The 18,142-nt window shown below is 47.3% G+C and overlaps 1 protein-coding gene across 1 annotated transcript; it reads right to left on the bottom strand.

Moving 5' to 3' along the window:
- Positions 1-6,766: 6,766 nt before the first annotated feature.
- On the bottom strand, positions 6,767-7,602 carry LOC123042313 (indole-3-acetic acid-induced protein ARG7). The gene has a single exon (XM_044464791.1). The coding sequence runs from the start codon at positions 7,600-7,602 to the stop codon at positions 7,177-7,179; it is 426 nt and encodes a 141-aa protein (XP_044320726.1). The 3' UTR covers positions 6,767-7,176.
- Positions 7,603-18,142: the final 10,540 nt, after the last annotated feature.

Genomic DNA, 18,142 nt, shown 5'->3' with positions numbered 1-18,142 from the left:
TGATATCTTATGAGTGCCACGTAGGATAGATGATGAGGTGGAGGAGAGAGAACTCATAAGAAAAGGCTTGTCTTCTCTTATTTAAGAAAAAACAAGAGGTGATCTCTTAGCACAATATGTCTCACCACATTTTTAGGAATTGCTAGCTATTGAAGATAAGGCTAAGAGATGACCCATTGTAGACAATTTTTTTTGTCACATCTAAGTCACATGCAAGATTTATGATAAGACTATCTTATCAACCATTGTACATGCCCTTAACAGGCCCCAGGGCGCCTTTCTTACCGCCGACACAGAAAAAAAATCGTCCAGCCGTGACCTCAGATCCTCGTTTTTCGTCGTTTTGGGCCAAAATTACAACCCAGCGAACCCAAGTGAAACCCAGCCCGCCGGGGGTGGGGGGGGGGGCTCTGGGGGCACCGGCTGAAGCGAAAAGGCGCGTGGACCCTCACTGTCGGCGACACTGGCCGATTTTCCCGTCGTTTCCCCCTTTCCCTTCATTTCCCCCCTACTGACCCCTTTCTCCCCTGCAGCTCCCGCCATTCTCCCTAGATCCGCCCGCCATGCCGCCGAAGAAGTATGCACCCCCTCACCTAGCCACCGATTCCACCCAGCCAAAGCAGAGGAAGCTGAGGGCGCTGATGCTAAGGCCCCCGGGCTTGACGAACGCCAAGTGGAAGGCCGACGTTGGTCGCCAGGCGGCGGTCACCAACGATCGGCGGAATAGGCTCAACATTAAGAAGGCCAGGGACACGTCTGTGGAGCGGGAGGAGACGTCTAGCGTGGGCATGGCGAACGAGCGCCAGCTCCTTCCTCAATAGGCCAGCCAGTACTCACAAGGCGCATGGGGTAGTCAGCAGAGCGTCGCGTCGCCGACCAACTTCTCGTTGCCGGTGTGGGGGTAAGCGCTCTCGCCTGACTACACCGACGACGACGCACTTGCCGGCTTCAACCCCAACATCACCTTCGAGCATGGCTCTGCGCCCCCCCCCCCCCCCCCGCCCCGCCTTCAAGCCCGACCTACGCACGCCCTCCACGCGTTCATCACCGGCCTTAGCACCCAGTACGACTACTCACCGACATACTCAATCTCGCCTGCTTTGCGCCATGGACCCCTGCCCTTCGCACCTGGCTCGGCACCACAGTTCGGCAGCACCGACGCCGACATGGACGGGATCATTACGAACGACTCAGTCGCCGCCACTTCGTGCCCCGGGTTCCACACGCAAGACGAAACGCTGGACACCACCGTCGACATGGAGGACGTCGAGCGCGACGATGCCAAGGAGGAGGTGGAAGAGGAAGAACCGGCAGAGTCAGTGGCCAAAGGGAGAAAGAAGAAGCGATCGTCCAACGCCAGGGCAGGGGTGCCTCGCATCAAGTGGACGCAGAAGGAAGACGAGTGCCTCGCCGAAGCATGGAAGGCTATCAGCATCGACCCGATCACCGGCATGAATCAGAACACTGACACCTACTGGAGAAGGGTCAAGACAGCGTTCAACGAGGGCAAGTAGGTCGACCCCGACTTCGCCAGCGTCCACATGGATCGCGGCAAGAAGGTCATGGCCAACAATTGGGCGACCATCCAGTAGGCCTGCAACAAGTGGCATCCACATAAACAACTCTTCCTTTTTCACCCGGTTCTTGGCTGTTGTCTGGCCCAGCCTGAGCGGTAACAATGATGCCTCACTTTCCTGTACTCTCTTCTGCATCCTGACCAACTGTCTGGCACCTTAAACCCCCTTAATTATAACTACAATATGTTTCTGTTAATTAAGCAGTCTCGTCAAACGAGCGATGATGTCAAAAGCTGCTGACAGCTCTGAGATTCACAATGCAGCTTTTCTTTATGCAAAATATTCTGCTTGTTTTCCATCGCAACATGAGTTTTCAGAATATGCCGAAATCTGCAAGACTGGCGTGCTGTGCCACCGATCACAGATAGTACCTGAATAAGCATCAGCATCAGTATGCAGATATTACTTGTCACTTGAGTTTTCGTGCATCTTGGCTTCAGGATCTCTTGCAATCTCGATTTTTTTTTCTCCCGCCACATGGTTCATGTTGCGCCCTCGATCAAGCCAGAGAGAGATTCTACTTAAGGTTGCCATTGCAGAAGTTCAGATCAAACAAAACGAAATATATTAATCTTTTTGAGAAAAAAAACAAATATATTTTCATTTGTAAGCATAAAATCCATAAACTACTAGTGTAAATATGTCTGATTTAATTACAACATCGGTAGGTAGGCCATGCTCCCAACCATTATTTTTTGTTAATAGCAATTATCCAAGGACTTGACATAAAAAGCCAAGAGAGTGCGTGCAGCAAAAGTGGACGAAAAGGCCTTTGCATCTTTTGTGCCAGCGCAGCCGCGGGGATTAAAAACAGACAGAATACAAGCCAATATGTTAATGGTACTTGTCAACTTAAGTTGCGGTGGAGTAGAACTCTAGTGTGTACCCATGAATAAATAGAAAGTGTTCTTGATTTAGGACAGAGTGTCACTTGTCCTGGTGCATTCAAGCTGTATAGCATATCAAGCTTAACTAACATTGAAAATGTGAAAACTATTAGTTTGACTCGTTCGAGATGTACCTAGCCCATCGTGCAAGAACAATAATGTTTGCTTTGTGTGCTGATTGATGAATTTGTTCTGTTCCCACGATGATCAACTAATTATAAATTTGATTTTTCATTTCTTGAGAAAAATCAAATGTCCAATGGACCAAGCATTTTTATTCCTTAGCATATTGTTCAGTTGAGAGTTATTCGACGTGTAGAAGGTTTTTTTTAAACACGTATAAACGCACATAACAAGACGACTTTCCATGAAAATGTTGGCTACATTGAGAATATTCATGTCATACATGACATCAACTTTGCAGTCAGTTTGGACTCTGAAGGTAGAACTACTAATGCAACAACTTGCCTCATGACTCGCAAAAAAAAAAACTTGCCTCATGACTCGGCGTCATTTACTTCTTGGAGGCGTTGCCTAGGTGCTCGGGGTGCCGTCCGGGGACGCAGCTGGTGGGTTGCCTCGCTCGCCTCGGCGGTGTGGCTTGGGGTGCAGGGTTGTCATGTGTGGGATGTTGTTGTGGGCATGAGCATCCGGGGCGCTGTGTACTCCATCATCGACGCCTCATCGGCGACGTCTTCTTCGAGTCAGGCTAGCTCCCGCTGTCCACTGGCAGATCTTCTAGGCACCATCGGTGGAGAGTGCGTTGATCTAGCTTGGTTAAGTGGTTTGTCGTACTATGAGGTGTTTGATACCGGCGGATGTGGCTTTTGTGCTCGATGTTCGTTTTTTTCGCCATTGTTTGGCTTGAATTCGGGCAAGGAGGTTAGTTGCCGATGTTGTCACGGTGATTGTGGGTGTTAACCTCTCGGGGTGGCACATTGCCGAAAGGCGTTGTATCAGCCGTCTTGGCTCTTCTTCTATATGATACACATGCTTGTGCGTATCCGAGAATGAATGAGAGATTTTCTTTGACATAACATTTAACAATATAAAAGAACATATAGGGGGCTACCTTAACATAATTGAGGAACTTACTCTCCTCATTGTTGATTTGTTGTTTCTATAACAAAATGGGTGGTTGACGTTGACATGCATGTAATAAAACTCCATTGTCCTTTTGCTGGAAACCACCACGACTAGATCTTATTGTGGATGAACAAGATACATGCATGGTTAGCAGAGACACACAATTGAGATGGTGCACGTCTTTACCTAGCACCCTGTTTGACGAAAAATGATTAGTTCCCAAAATGATTGAGCCTGCTACCAAGCAGTACATTGACTTACTTATCCTTTCACCGATCGGAGATTCCGTCGATCTGCATTAGAATGAAACGATAGTGCAAGAAGATCTATACTCTAGCCTATAGGCTAATTTATTCATCGTTGTGCTAATCATATGTGGTGCATGCACCAAATCGAGCTTCGTCATGTGCCCTAGCTAGATGCTCGACGTGTCAAGTACCCACGCTAACTACGCAGTTAAGGTCATCGAATCGCCATTTGTTTAACTTAGCGTATATAGTGGGTACGTACCTTGCAAACGCAAATGATTACTCCGGGGTGGTAATAATCATGGTGTGGCATATGGGAGCATGTGGCTCACGCAGCAGCATACCCGTCTACGCACTAGATTCGAATGACTTTGGGTGCTTTGTTTTCAGATTAGCTAGGTACACAATATGCAGAAACCTAAGCTAGTAAGCTGTACTACCATACTATAGCCTCTCAGATCTACTAATATATAGCCTAACCCAAGAACATGCTATGACAAGCGTGGTAGTGCCAATCAAAAGTGGATAGTCCACGGTTAGTACAACTAAGCAACAGAATGGCCGGTGCATGCATGCACCTGCCCCACAAACGTGTACACCGGAGAAAAAAGTATACTATGGATGGATGGAATAAGACCTCATCTATACATGTAATGATGTAATCGTGTACTAGCTTAGTAGTATTAGAGAGATAATGATGTACTCCACTGGCCACAATCATGATCGCTCCCCGTTCCGCATGTGCAACGCCCCGGCGCGGTGACACGTACCGACGTACGTACGTGCCGCCGGCACGTCCACGTCATGCCGCTCTTCTAGCATGACCTCGACGTCGTGCATGAGCGCGGATGCTGCGGGATCATCGCGGCATCGTTCTATTCAGAACGTCTCGGGCACCTGCTGGTCGGAATCGATGGTGGTGTGATGTGACAACGATGTGCGAGACGACTCGGTTCTCAAATCTCGCCGCGCGCCATGCAGTGCATACACCTCCTTTGTCCAAAATGGATTTGCTATTTTGCACTACACCTCTGGAGCGGTTTGGTGACGGACAAAAGGTCAAAAAACAACTGGCGCGCGTCCGAGGCCTACTCGGCAGAGTGAAGTCGATCGCCTGGTCGTTCCTACCAGAATTGATGTTCATGATCTATCTATTACTTAAAGTCTTAAACTGAATATGTTGTGATGTGCGAACCAACATGTGTTTGGATGGTTAGAGGGACTGTGATATCCCCAGCCCATCAGGGTTCAAATTCAGATGCTCGCATTTATTTTTGAATTTAGCTCAGTCTTTCGGAGGTGCTCATAGGGATAGGATGTGACTTGTGTCTGTACTGATGTTCAAAAAAAAAAGAATATGTTGTGATCGGAAATTACCGTCTATCGATATTATCGCTTGAATGAATTTCCGGATATTCTCAGCCCGGCACGCATACTCTCAGCCCCGCTTCACCTGCTAATTTGTCATGCGCACTTGTAGGAGCCATATGGGAGTCCCTTATTAGCCGTCAGGTTCTTCGTGTTTTCATTCTCATCTGATGCTGCACAAGAGCAGCTCTAGCAGAGTCGACGGTTGCAATACTGCATATGGAGAGTTCTCAATATGAATATGGGACGCGTTTAATTTGGTAGCCGGTTGCAATACTGGATATGGAGAGTTCTCAATATGAATATGGGACGCGTTTGGTAGCCTGCGTCAAGCCCAACCAAACTCTGACGGCCTAAGTACTCAGTTGTTTGGTTGCTTGGTCTGCACGCAAAAACTGGCTCACACGAAACTTAAGCGCTCTTAGCCAGACCCACCGAGAACACTACCTTTTTTTAGATGCAGGTCTGGCCAAGTGCAATTTACACTACGGGAGGATGCGAGCTGGACTTGATGCAGCCTATCAAACGACATGCAGAACATGGCTTAGAGCATGTATACCTTTATACAGGCTTCACAGGGCCAGACTCCACTGAGAATGTAATCAAACACGTCCATAAAGACCCCGATGGCTGTGCACAAACACAAAGTCGTCATAACGTGGTTTTCACATTTTTCCTGCAAGCAGGACCAAAATATCACCGGGTCATATGTTCTTTCTAGCGTATTTAGATCAAACAATTTGATAATTCAACAAATACTAATACAAGCCATTAATATGAATATAGAAATATTCTACACTAATAAATAATCTGAATGCAACAAATAATCCAATTAAATAAATTATTCAAGAAGAAATAAATGAAATTTAGGCCGAATTAAACACACTAGCTTGTACCTAGCAGCATGTATTTTCATAGTTAACAAAATTATGAAATCTTACCCTGACATGAAAATTCTTAGTCGACGGAGAATTAGTAAAAATCGTCGGTATAACGGCTTTTTTAAAATGCAAGTAGTATAACAACTAAACTTCTTTTTGGAGAAAAAATAGTATAACAACTAATGACACCATGGAGAGCCAATAGCACTAGTTGGCTACATCTCCGGAAAAAATTGTATGAAATCGGGTGTCATTGTGCATCCGATGAGACCCACTCGGATGAACTGACTTTCGGATTTGAGTCAGTCGATTTTAAAGTTCGCCGGAGGGAAGAAAGAAGCTCGCTGGAGGGCTACCCTATCATCTATCTTAGGGTCGGGGTGGGGAAGTGGTGCAAGTTTGCCCGAGAAAACCTTCGTTGGCCCCGAGGCTAGAGGATAGCCGGGGAGGACGGCAACAAGATAGTGGGCCGCGGTTGGGGCGAGGGCAGTGCAGCGAGGTTGCGCAGCCGGTCGCGCGGGGGGAGGGGGGGGGCAGGCGGTTAGGCCGGCGGCGGGTAGGTGGTTCGAAAGAAAGAGATGAGCTGGACGAAGAAGAAGGGCTACCCGCTGTTGGATCTACATCCGACGTTCCAAAACGGTCGACTGGCCCAAATTCGACAATCAGACGACCTACATCTAGCCATTCCAAAAAAAAATCCCCTCCCCAACGTCATGACAGAGGAAGACAAGCTTGTGATGGGTATTATTCCCAGCGAGGAGTGTTGACAATTACAAGTTTCTTCTAACCGCGGTCAAGCAGTACAGAGCTGCTACTATTTGCTAGCCACACGCCCGCCGGCCTGCCTCAGTTGCTCAAGCGCGGCGCCGTCTCCGATTCACAATTCGGGGCGCCGGCGGCCACTACCACCGGACCACGCCCTTCAATGAGACATTCAGCTTCAGGCCTCAGGCGCTTGCTGTACGCGCGGGCGGGCGGGCGGGCGCAGTCTTCTCGGCCGCGGCATGCTTGTGCCATTCCCACGTCCGGAAGACCAGTCGCCGTTGGCGCCGCAAATCGCCACGGCTAGCTTGCCTGAGAGCAGAGCACGTACACCGAATGGGCTATGCGTATTGCTCCCATCGGTCCGTCACCAGACGAGCTCCTCCGCCGCCGCCCGCTGCAGCAGCGGCCGCGTCGCGACGTCTCGGCTGCTGGCGGCCGGGGCGCGGCAGCCGAACGAACGGCCGCGGCGCTCCTCGGAGGAGACGCGGCGGAGGACGTCCCGGAAGCGGTCCTCGTCGCAGGGGAGCGCGATGGGGCCGCACGAGCCGGTCCGGAAGCCGTATTCCTCCTCCGCCTGCCGGAGCAGCTCGAGGAAGACGGGGTGGTTCAGGTGCGCCGCCCGCACCACGAACCGCCGCGAGGCCCCGCCCACGCACACCGCCACGTGCCCCGCCGGCACCGTCACGGGCGCCGCGCCGCCCTCGGCCACGCGCGCCGCGGCGCGGGACCGCCACCTTCGCAGGGTCTGCCGGAGCCACACGATGTCGCGGATCTTGCTGCATTTCGCCATGGGATGGGAGGTTGAGGGGCGAGCTTCTGCTGGCCTGCTGCGCTGCTGGTCGATCGTGGGTTGATGGCCTGGAGGAGCACGAGTTGGTGGAATGGAGCTGGCTGGCTGGCTTCTCGTGGAGGGTTGGGTGGGAGGTTTTATAGGATGCTGGAAATGTTGGGGACTTGGTTTCGTCATCGTCCAGTTGGCCTGGATAAAATAATCTGAGCTGTGTGAAGGGGATGGGGCTATGTTCTTCCATAGTTGTCATTCACAATTTGAGCCACATACTTCCTATGGTGGTTATTCATCCTATGTTAGTTTTTTTTTTTGAAACGGAGGCAAAAGATTTGCCTCATATATTAAATAAGGAGAGGAGAGTTTGTTACAACACGCACCCCAGAATACGGCATGACAATTATTCTCGCAATAGAAAAGACCCTAACTTCTTTGCCTCGGCGGTGATCCAAAGGTTTGCCTCGTCGATGATGGTGTTGAGTAGAGTTGGCGGAGGCTTGCTCTTATGCCGGAACACTCTTGCGTTTCTCTCATTTCAAATGACCCACTACACAAGCATGGTGATCGAGGCATTCTCTTTTCGGTTGGTGGTGCCCACGACGCTCATGCTCGTCAACCATGTCTTGGCTGAGTCGAAGGAGCTCCACGCCGATGTGTCCATGTCGTGTATGAGAAATTCCTGAATAACCAAATTCCAAAGCCTCAACGTGAAGCGGCATCTGAAGAATAGATGTGTTCCACATTCTTGCACTCCCCTGCACAAGGGGCAAGGGCCACAATTTGGCCAACCCCGCTTAGCCAGTCTATCGGCGGTCCAAATTCTATCTTGCAGTGCGAGCCAAGCAAAGAACTTGACCTTCGGTGGGGCCCAAGGCTTCCAAACCATTTGGTCCATGGGGGAGAGGACCAAACCCAAAAATTGTGCCCTATAAGCAGAGGCCGCAGAGTAATGCCCAGAGTCCGAGTGTTTTCATACTATGTCGTCCTCAGCAAGCTCATCAAGATGCACCTCATGCAGAAGCATCCAAAGGGTGAAGAATTGTGCTACATGTTCGGTGGAAACGACCGCAGGTGGCCTGATTTTGAGGATCCACGCGTTTTTTTAGGGCTCCCGTACCTTCCTATGGTGGTTATTCATCCTATGTTAGTCAAAAACCTGTCCTGACGAAACTTGGAAAAGCGAGGGGTATGGCCTTCTCACATGCACGTACGGCCGGCGTCTCGTGACTTCACTGAATCCGGTACAGAAAAAAGTGCGGATCACGAGGCACCGTCTGCCCCGTTTCGACTCCTGGCCAACATGTGGTGCGGCAGTATGATCATCGCGAAGCACATCGATATCACGCTCACTGTTGCCGCTGCCAATCAACTAAACGAAAGGAGGACTCCAGAATTCTTAGACAAAACATGTACGTGCACCATACACACTGCTGCACCATACTAACAGTTACGGGTGTTACGCAGGCTCACATGCACACGGTCACGTCGCATCGGCGTGTGCGTGGTCGGGGAGAGACGAAGATGGACGAGAATCGTCTGGTCTCCAGCCCATGCGCGGTCAGGTGCCGGAGGTGCATGTGCCCGGCGCTGTCCGCAGCCCGGCGGGCAGTCCGATCCCAGCAGCATGTGGCCGGGGTTTCGGCCTCGTCTTGTCTGACAGGGACGATATCTCGCCGGATTTTGGCACCGCGCTGTGCGGTATATCCTTGCCGGAGTTGTGGCTTTCAGAAGATCGCCATGCGGATTCCAGGCCACGCAGCCTTGCGTTCAGCTAGCACTATGGATGCGTCATCAAATACAAAAAAAAAATTGCCACATGGTGACAAGCCCCATTGCTAGCTACACCATAGTGCGTCTCAGTAACAGCTGATTAGCACAACTGCTGCTAATCTCAGCACGTCTTGTTTGGAGAGCACCCATCTGACGATTTGATGAGATGAGACGCGATTGAAGAATCTGACGGCTTTCAACTTCTAGCTACTCAGGGTTTGTTTCATTCTAGGCCTTGCATTGCCACCCTTTCCCACACATTTTTGCCAAACTTATTTAAGGTTAGTTCATCAAAATAAAAACCACAAATTGACAAGCCTAAGGAAATCTTACTATACTTTTTTATGTGTATGACATGTGGGATCCTAGTGTGGCTTGCCTAAGGTGTGGCTTGAACCAAACACTCATCTAAATTGGTCAAATTTGCCTAACCTAAGGTGTGGCAAACTTTAGCAAAGTTAGTCACAAACCAAACTGCCCCTCCGTCTGTGACAATGAAGAGACAAACACCAAACTACTATCTTGTGGGACAAGTGTGTAGCGACTGCTCCTCCTTAAAAGCATACTTTTTCCGATCGGAATTAATTGACACAACCTCTATACACTATAAGATACACTGTAAAGAGCTGCGTCAGTAAGTTCGAATCAGAGGGGGTAATTTTGTGTGTGCTTACAACGTAGATAGTCACGTTTGAGGGTATTTGTTCACTTATTTCAGTACAAGTCTGTAGTCCGCATTGAAACATCAAAACATTTTATATTTTTGTGAATGCTATGCAACGACCAACTGTGAAGACGCATGCTGCGCTACCACGCACGTATATGCGCGTGTATACAGAAATCACAAGTCCTTGTGAGATCCAAAACGCGCCTTATTCGCCGCGCGCTGCAGAAACGAGATACTCCAAGATTACAAGGCACGTGATTGCATGGACATGTCAGCATCAGAAGGAGACCGTCATACCAAAAAAAGAAGAAGGAGACCGTCATATACGGATCGACCAGTGACCGCGCCGCAACGTGCAGCCCGGACCCGGAGCAGCTCGTCGCGGCGTTGCGCTGCCGGTCGAACGGTCGGGCCGGGCGCCCGACCGACCGCAGACTCCACGATTCGTGTGGGATATGAAGCTCTCGATACGGATACGATGCCGGTCGAGAGGCGGGCGGAGAGCAGGCGGAGCACGCCCGCCCGGCGAGGCGCGATCGATCGATACGATGCGTGCCGCGGCGTGCGATGCCCCCACCCGCACCCATCCCATGTGCGGGGCTGGTGAGCCGCCGAGGGAGTGGGCGCGGCTCCTGCTGATCTTATCTCCGCCTCGAAGCGTCGATCGAAAAATGTGGGCGGCGGCGCCGGAGTACCACAGCAGATCTCGGCGACCTGGTCCGTTGCGGCGGCTAATAACATGGCCGGTTTTGGTACGGTGGCTGCTGGGGCCGGGGCCGAGGTCGGGCGCATTCACCGCGGTCCAGCCGATGGGCGCATCACGTATTCATGTGCGCGACGGAGAGAGTGCGTCAAGTTCGCTGCTGCTAGGTGTGTATGGGCGCTGGCCTCCTGGTCGGGTTAATTGGTCCTGCGCGCCGAAATTAGCCTGGTCCAGCATGTTGGACGCGTCTAGGGAGCAGCCGGGTGCTCCCTAGCGTTTCCTGGCAGCCACCCAGAAAAAGTAAATTTCTGTCCCTCCTTGTCCAGGATAGGAAAGTACCTGCCCCCCCCCCCCCCCCCATTCCCGCATCCTTCCCCTTCGCCCGATCCCTCCCTCACCCCTGCGTGTCTTCTTTTCTCCTTTCTCCTCACCTAACCCCCGGCCCCATCTTCTTCTCTCCCAAGCAAAAAAGGACAACACGCCCCTTCCCCCTCACCACTTCCAGATCCAAAAAAACCTTGACGGCCCTCCAATGACGGCTCCATTGATGTTTCTTCTCTAGGCGCCTCGTTCCCGATTACCTTGTAAAAAGGCAAAAAAGCAAGGCAAAAAGGTCAGATTTAACTCATCTTCCAGATCCCCTCCTCTTTCCCCACGATTTGTACAAGTCTTCAGTTGTGCAAAACATTGTATAAAAAAGATGTGAAGTTAAGCATGTTTAGACTGCTGTTTAGGCAAGTTTCAGCCACTTGATTTGGGCAAATTTGGTGTGATCTTAAGCATGATATTTCTTCCCAGTTTTCAAAATCTAATTGCAAATCTGTTGCATATGAACACATTTATAAATCTGTAGGCAAGTGCTGATAGTAAATGCTGGGGACAAAAAATTAGGAGAATATAATGCCTTAAGCAAGAAAAACAACTGAGCAAAAACAGTACTTATAAAGAGGATGAGAAAACAACTGATCATGATCTATTTCTGATGTGTTTCGGTTCTATTAATTGGTTATAACAGTGCAAAAAAGACATTCTGTTTGAGCAAAAACAGTGCTATAATGAGGCAACTAAGTATATGTATGCACAAAACTTTGAAAACTTATGCCATGGCAAAACATGAACAGTTTTAAAACTTATAAGACAATGGAAAAGAAGGGGAAAACAAGGCTTTCCCCCCCTATCAGATCTTTTGGGAGCATGTGGACCAAAAACAAATGGCTTATTGGAGCAACTTGCATTATATGATTAAGCAAAAAAGCATAATGATGTCAAGGCAACTCTTGAAGAAAACTAGAGAAGGATTCCTCTTGGACATTTGTTTCCATTATTCCTTGGTTTCGTTAGTGAAAAAACACTAGAAGAAATAAATGTAACTAAAATTGCAACTAAAAAACAAGAGACAGTTGCGTAGTACAATTTACCTTTGTTGTATCATATCCTTCATCATGCTCCAAGAAAAGTTGTAAAGTTGCCAGGATACAGTGGCAAAATTATTAGTATTTCATCCTGCAAAAGAAGGAAAAAGCCAACAAGAAAATCCATATACCAAAAACATACTAAGCATATCCAAAAACACACAAACTTGCTGCTGTAAAAGATGAAACCTAAAAAAGTCAACTTAAGTTCTTTCTAACACACAAACATAGAAACTGGAAGCACAAGTGGTCTGAATATAAAAAGAGCAATCATGCCCATAACACTAAACATGCTCTAATCTCTCTGAATTGGGAATGAATTTCATTCTGAAGACACTTCAAAGTAGCATTTCTATGGCAGTATGCTTGCTTCCCCAAAATCAAATGTTGCCTGCGTTTAAGAAAAACAAAATAAGAAAATATATTATGAAACACATAAAACAAAAAGCCTATGATATGTTCATATGTACAAACATGATTCATCAATGCAAAAAAACATGCATATCCTCAAAATAATATATTGCCTGACATATATAGTTTGACTTGCCTGATTATATGGTTTGGGTTGCCTGATAGTGCACTTTGAATTGCCTGGTTTTGTTCAATTGCTATCTTGTGAATCTGGTGTGCTTGCGTTGCTGTGTTGTTTGCTTGCCTGAGTTTAGTGTGGTACTAGCTTGCTTCATGAACGTAAAAATTGCTCTAATTTTTCTGGTTGAAAAAATGCACAGGTTGAACATGATTGAGCTTTTTTTGTGTGCTTGGGTAGGTGTGCTATTGGCTTGCCTGTATTTACTGTGCTACTTGCTTCCATCCCTCTGCTGACTTGCTTTACTTTTTCACATATTCTCAGTAAATAAACAGGTTGACAATGATTGACCTAAATGAGGAACCAGCTGAAAATAATGATGATCCTTTGTACTGTACACAACATGCTACTAGAAATGCAGAATTTGTGGCGGAATCACCTAATCCCCCTATCATCCAAAGAGTGCCTACAACTGTAACAGCTGGGAGTGATGCTCATACCCTTGATGGCACAGGTGCTGCAGGTGATACCGGTGGCATTGTTGGTAATGGTTTGGGTGCTGAAAATGATGATGAAGCTTGGTCACAGCCCAAGGAGCCTTACGTGGGCATGAGGTTTGACACTTTGAAAGATTTCAAGGTGCATTACAATGCATATTCCTTGCAGATGGGTTTTTCAATCAAAATGAATAGTTCAAGGAAGGATATGAAAACTGGGGAGTTGATAAAACAACAGTTTGTTTGCAACAAGTTTCGAAAGCCTGATGTTGATGACGGAGGGGCAGAAAAGATTCCCGTGCTAGATGACATTGTTGAGCAAGCAAAAGATGATAATGAAGATGAGGCTATTGTCTTTCTTGATGATGATAGTAAGGGCAAAAAGAGAAGCAAGAAACGAAAAAGAGATAAAATTGTGCAAACTGGTTGCAAAGCTAAGATGATTGTGAAGGTAATAGATGGCAGATGGAAGGTGATCTACTTTGTTAGCGAGCACAACCATCCATTGATTGACAAGCCATGTTTGACTAAGTATTTGCGATCACACCAAGGGATACCACCAGAAGAAAGGGCCTTCCTTACTCACCTTCATAACTGCAATTTAACTACAGGTTTTGAACCACACCAACCTCCCCCCTATCTTCTAACTTTAAGAACTTGGACATGCCTACTAGTTGTTTGTTTCTTAGCCCATCAACAAGTACCTGATTTTGCTTGAAATATGTCACTAATTTGCTTCAAACAAATGCCTTAGTTCCTTGATAGTGACACTAAATTGCTTATAACAGTACAAAAAGAGATAAAATGCCTAATTTGTTTCTGGATGCTGGACTTGCCTAATGTTTACCTATTTCTTGCTCAATGCAAAAGTTCCTACTTGCCTGGTTTTTTTATAAAATAAATTTGGTGTCGAATCTGAACTTGCCTATGATTAGACTCTTTGTAGCTAAAATGTACAATAGTACTTGTTGTAGTTGCTTGTATGGCTTCATGAATTGCCCAAGCTTTGCATTTGAGTTGCCTTGCTGAAAAACAAAGAAGAAGCTATTTTTGGCGCTGTTTTTGTGTGGAAAAAAGGATTGACCACCATTGTGACTACATATCAACAGGTCGTATGATGCACATCATGTCAGATTTCTATGGGACAGAACTCATTGTACCTTATAGCACAAAGCACATTACAAACCTCAAGACGCTCTTAAACAAGGATGATACAAAAGAAGGGGATATGATAGAGACAGTTGCTTACTTTAAAGATCAGCAGAGGGAGGATCCATATTTTTTTTACAAGATAAAATATGATGAGGAAGACAGGGTTGAGAATATTTTCTAGGTCGATGGTGCAGCAAGGAAGGCGTACGTGGAATCTTATCATGATTGTATCTCCTTTGACACAACATATATGACTAACATGTACAACATGCCCTTTGCACCATTCATTGGGATTAACAGGCATGGGCAGTCATTCATGTTGGGCTGTGGCTTTGTTAGGCAAGAGTTGGCGTCAAGCTTTGATTGGCTATTCCAAACCTTCCTTGAGGCAATGCATAATGTAGCACCCACCAACATCATAACCGACCAAGACATCGCAATGGCACAGTCAATTAAAAAGATCTTTCCTACAAGTGTGCACCGCTGTTGCCGCTGGCATATTATGAAAAAAGCACAAGAAAAGCTTGGAGCATTGCTGGGGCGAAACCCTGGCTTGTCCAAAGATTTCAATAACTGTGTTGACTTTAGCTTGACGCCAGAAGAATTTGAGGCAGGGTGGTGTGAGCTGATGATGAAGTATGGGGCTATGACTGACTCTCACTTCGAGAATCTATACAAGTACAGAGAGACATGGGTACCCTGCTACTTCAAGCACCAATTCTTCCCTTTCTTGCAGTCAACTCAATGCAGCGAGGGGTTCAATGCCGTCCTTAAGCGATATGTGAACCCACACAAGTCCATTTTGAACTTTGTGAAGCAATATCAAAAAATCCAAACACACATACTAGTCCGGGAGGGTTCAAAAGACTACAGGACAGCACATTTACAGACTGAAATGTGGTCATCTTACCCAATAGAGAAGCAGGCGTACGGATCGTATACTAGGGACTTGTACGAGAAGTTTCGTGATGAGTTTCAGTTGACTACAAGGTACAATGTGCGACCGCATGGTGAAAACTTGTATAAGGTTTACCCCAATCAAGAGTGGGTTGCCAAATATGGTTCTAGGGGCTATTTTGTCACGGTGGAAGCTAGTGCTGGAGACTACAGATGTGACTGCTGCAAGATTGAGAGGGACGGCATGCTTTGCTGCCATATCTTGAAAGTTTTCAACCAACTTGGTGTTGATGAAATCCCAACGCATTACATACTTAGGAGATGGACACCTATGGCAATCCCCAACGGACCCCCTGCTGTCGAAGAGCAACCTGATGAGATGCCGCCACAGTCGAAAAAGAAACTCAGGCATGCAAATTTGATGATGGATTTTGGTAGTCTTGCCCGGGTTGCTAGTGCGTCAGATGCTGCAACGGATATTGTAAAGAAACATATGCGTGGTGCGCGTCATGAAATCAAAAATCTCAACATGTCAAAGAAGAAGAAAATGGCAGCACCAACAAGTGGGCCCTCTGGTGGTTCTGCGCCACCATCAGCTGATGGCTCTGCGCCACAACCGAGTAACTCTTAGGTAACTGGTGGCCCTGTGGTGCGTCCTGAAGGGCCTGCACAAGCCCCTTCTGGATCTAGACAACAGTGACCTACTTCTGCGCCACCACCGAGTAACACTCAAGCAACTAGTGACCTGGCGGTGCGTCCTGACGAACTTGCACAAACCTCTTCTGGACCTAGGCAGCAGCGATCTAGTTCTGCACCACGGAGAAAAAACGCACCAAAACTAGGTGGCAACTCTATGAGTGAGGATGGACACCAACAAACAGCGTTCAGGGCTGCAGTGATGCACGGGGGGATGTGCCACTACCCAGGAGCCCTCCCGCACAAAGCTGCTGGCCTGTACAACAACTGTCGGGATATGTGCCACAAAACAGTGGAGCAGCACCGCACCTTTCAAGGGGCTCAACAATGACAAGGCATGTGCAAGCACTAAGAGGAGCTGCACCACAACTTTTGATGCATACGGCACTAGCAAGAGGTCCTGCGCGACCTCCTATGGGTCCTAGACCAGCAATTTGGCCTGCACCACAAACTATGGGGGCTATACAACCACCGCGGGGGCCTAACGCGGCAAACACAACCTATGTGGCTATTCCTGGACTGGCACCATCGCCTGCATCAGCAGCAGCAGAGGATGGCAGGTGTGGACAACACCCAGGTTCTTCAACTACACAAGAAGAGAATGCCAATGCAATTCCATCTCCTATTGTGCAAGCTCCTGGTGGACATGCGCACCAGCCGCTCAGTATGGCATCTCTGCATGCAGCTGTTGCGGCCGCACAAGGTACTACGATGGTTCAAGCACAGTTTGGAAGACCTGCTACCACACTTGGCCCCACATTTCCTAGAGACCCTCCAAAATCAACAACAAAAGGGAGGGCAAAGACAAAAAGAATTCAATCAGCACTTGAGCTGCATCCAAAGAGAAAGAACAAGTGCAGCTATTGTGGTTCTGTTAACCACAATGGTGCAAGCTGCCCGACCAGATTGGTGTAATGGTCAAACAGTGACCAGATGGCTGAAAAGATGTGTCAAATGGAATTGACAAATTAACCTATTTGTGGGTCTGTATGTTTGAACATCCTAAACTATTATTTCTGGTTTACAGTTTCTTATGGCTAACTTGCCTCACACTAGAGTTTGAGTTGCCTGGTTATAAGTTTTGAGTTGCCTGTTGTGAGCTTTGAATTGCCCCGCAGACACCCTTGATCTCCCCATAATGGTCGAAAACTTACATACATGAGATTCTGCAAATGCTAAAAATGCAACAATTCCCTGGTTATGTAATGATCATAGTATTTTTTCTTTTACGGGATATTCTGAATAACTTGCCTCAAAGTAAAGCTTAAATTGCCTGTTTATGCAAATTGAGTTGCCTGGTCCAAGTTCTTATGCATGCAACTCCCCCCTCGGCAGTCCAAAGTTCACAAAAGAGCAAAGAAAACAATACATGCATTTACATGGATGTAGTGTGCGTGAAGGGAGAAAAAACTGACCTATGCTAACTTGAGTATGGTTTTCCATGGAGCCTTGTTGTTGGTGTTGTCAACCCACGCGTTAGTCAATTGCTTCCTTATGCTTGGAATATCCTCAGCTCTGAAATTTAGAACAACCCTTGCCTCCCAACCGTTTGCTAGCGTCAGAGCAAAAACACCACAGTCGAACCTAAACAAAAATTGAAAAAAGAACGTTTCTAGTTAGCTAGCTTCCTCTATATAGTAGTGTGTCACTTGTAAAAAAGCTGAACAAAACCATATTTAATACATGAAAAGAAGTGGATGCTTACTCATTGTTTTGTTTTGTAACATCGATGTTGCTAAGCCCAAAGTCATCCAGCGAGACACGGGAACTGGCGTAATGCTCTTCCCATAGAGACCGAAAACTTGCAACCATTTTCCTTGCGCAAACATCTAAATCCTTGTTTTGTAGCGTCCTCCAAGAATCAAGAGCTTCAAAACGTCGATCCCTTATGTTCACGTTAAAAATCCAGTAATGGTTGCCTGTTTTAGGCTTTGTCTTGTCAATGTTCTCTAAAACTGGGAACATAATCTGTTAGAAAAAAACAAATGGAGTTAGTACAAAAAAATACAATACTAGAAGCTGGATTTAAGCAACTTTTTCTGTGTGCTCTCACAAATTAAGCCGTGGGACTGAAGAAGCAAAAATGCACATGCAAGTTTTGTACTTGTGTGAGTAATTTGCCAAAAACAGAAGATGCATAGGCAAGTTATGTACTTATGTAAGCAACCAGACAAAAAAGCACAGGCAAGTTATGCACATATGTAAGCAACTTGCCACAGA

The sequence above is a fragment of the Triticum aestivum genome, chromosome 2B (assembly GCF_018294505.1).
Source record: "Triticum aestivum cultivar Chinese Spring chromosome 2B, IWGSC CS RefSeq v2.1, whole genome shotgun sequence".
NCBI classification, from domain to species: domain Eukaryota; kingdom Viridiplantae; phylum Streptophyta; class Magnoliopsida; order Poales; family Poaceae; genus Triticum; species Triticum aestivum.
This window is presented reverse-complemented; position numbering and strand designations above follow the sequence as displayed.

Excerpts from the sequence above, each read along its gene's own strand:
- LOC123042313 (XM_044464791.1), bottom strand. The coding sequence starts at position 7,602 with ATGGCGAAATGCAGCAAGATCCGCGACATCGTGTGGCTCCGGCAGACC.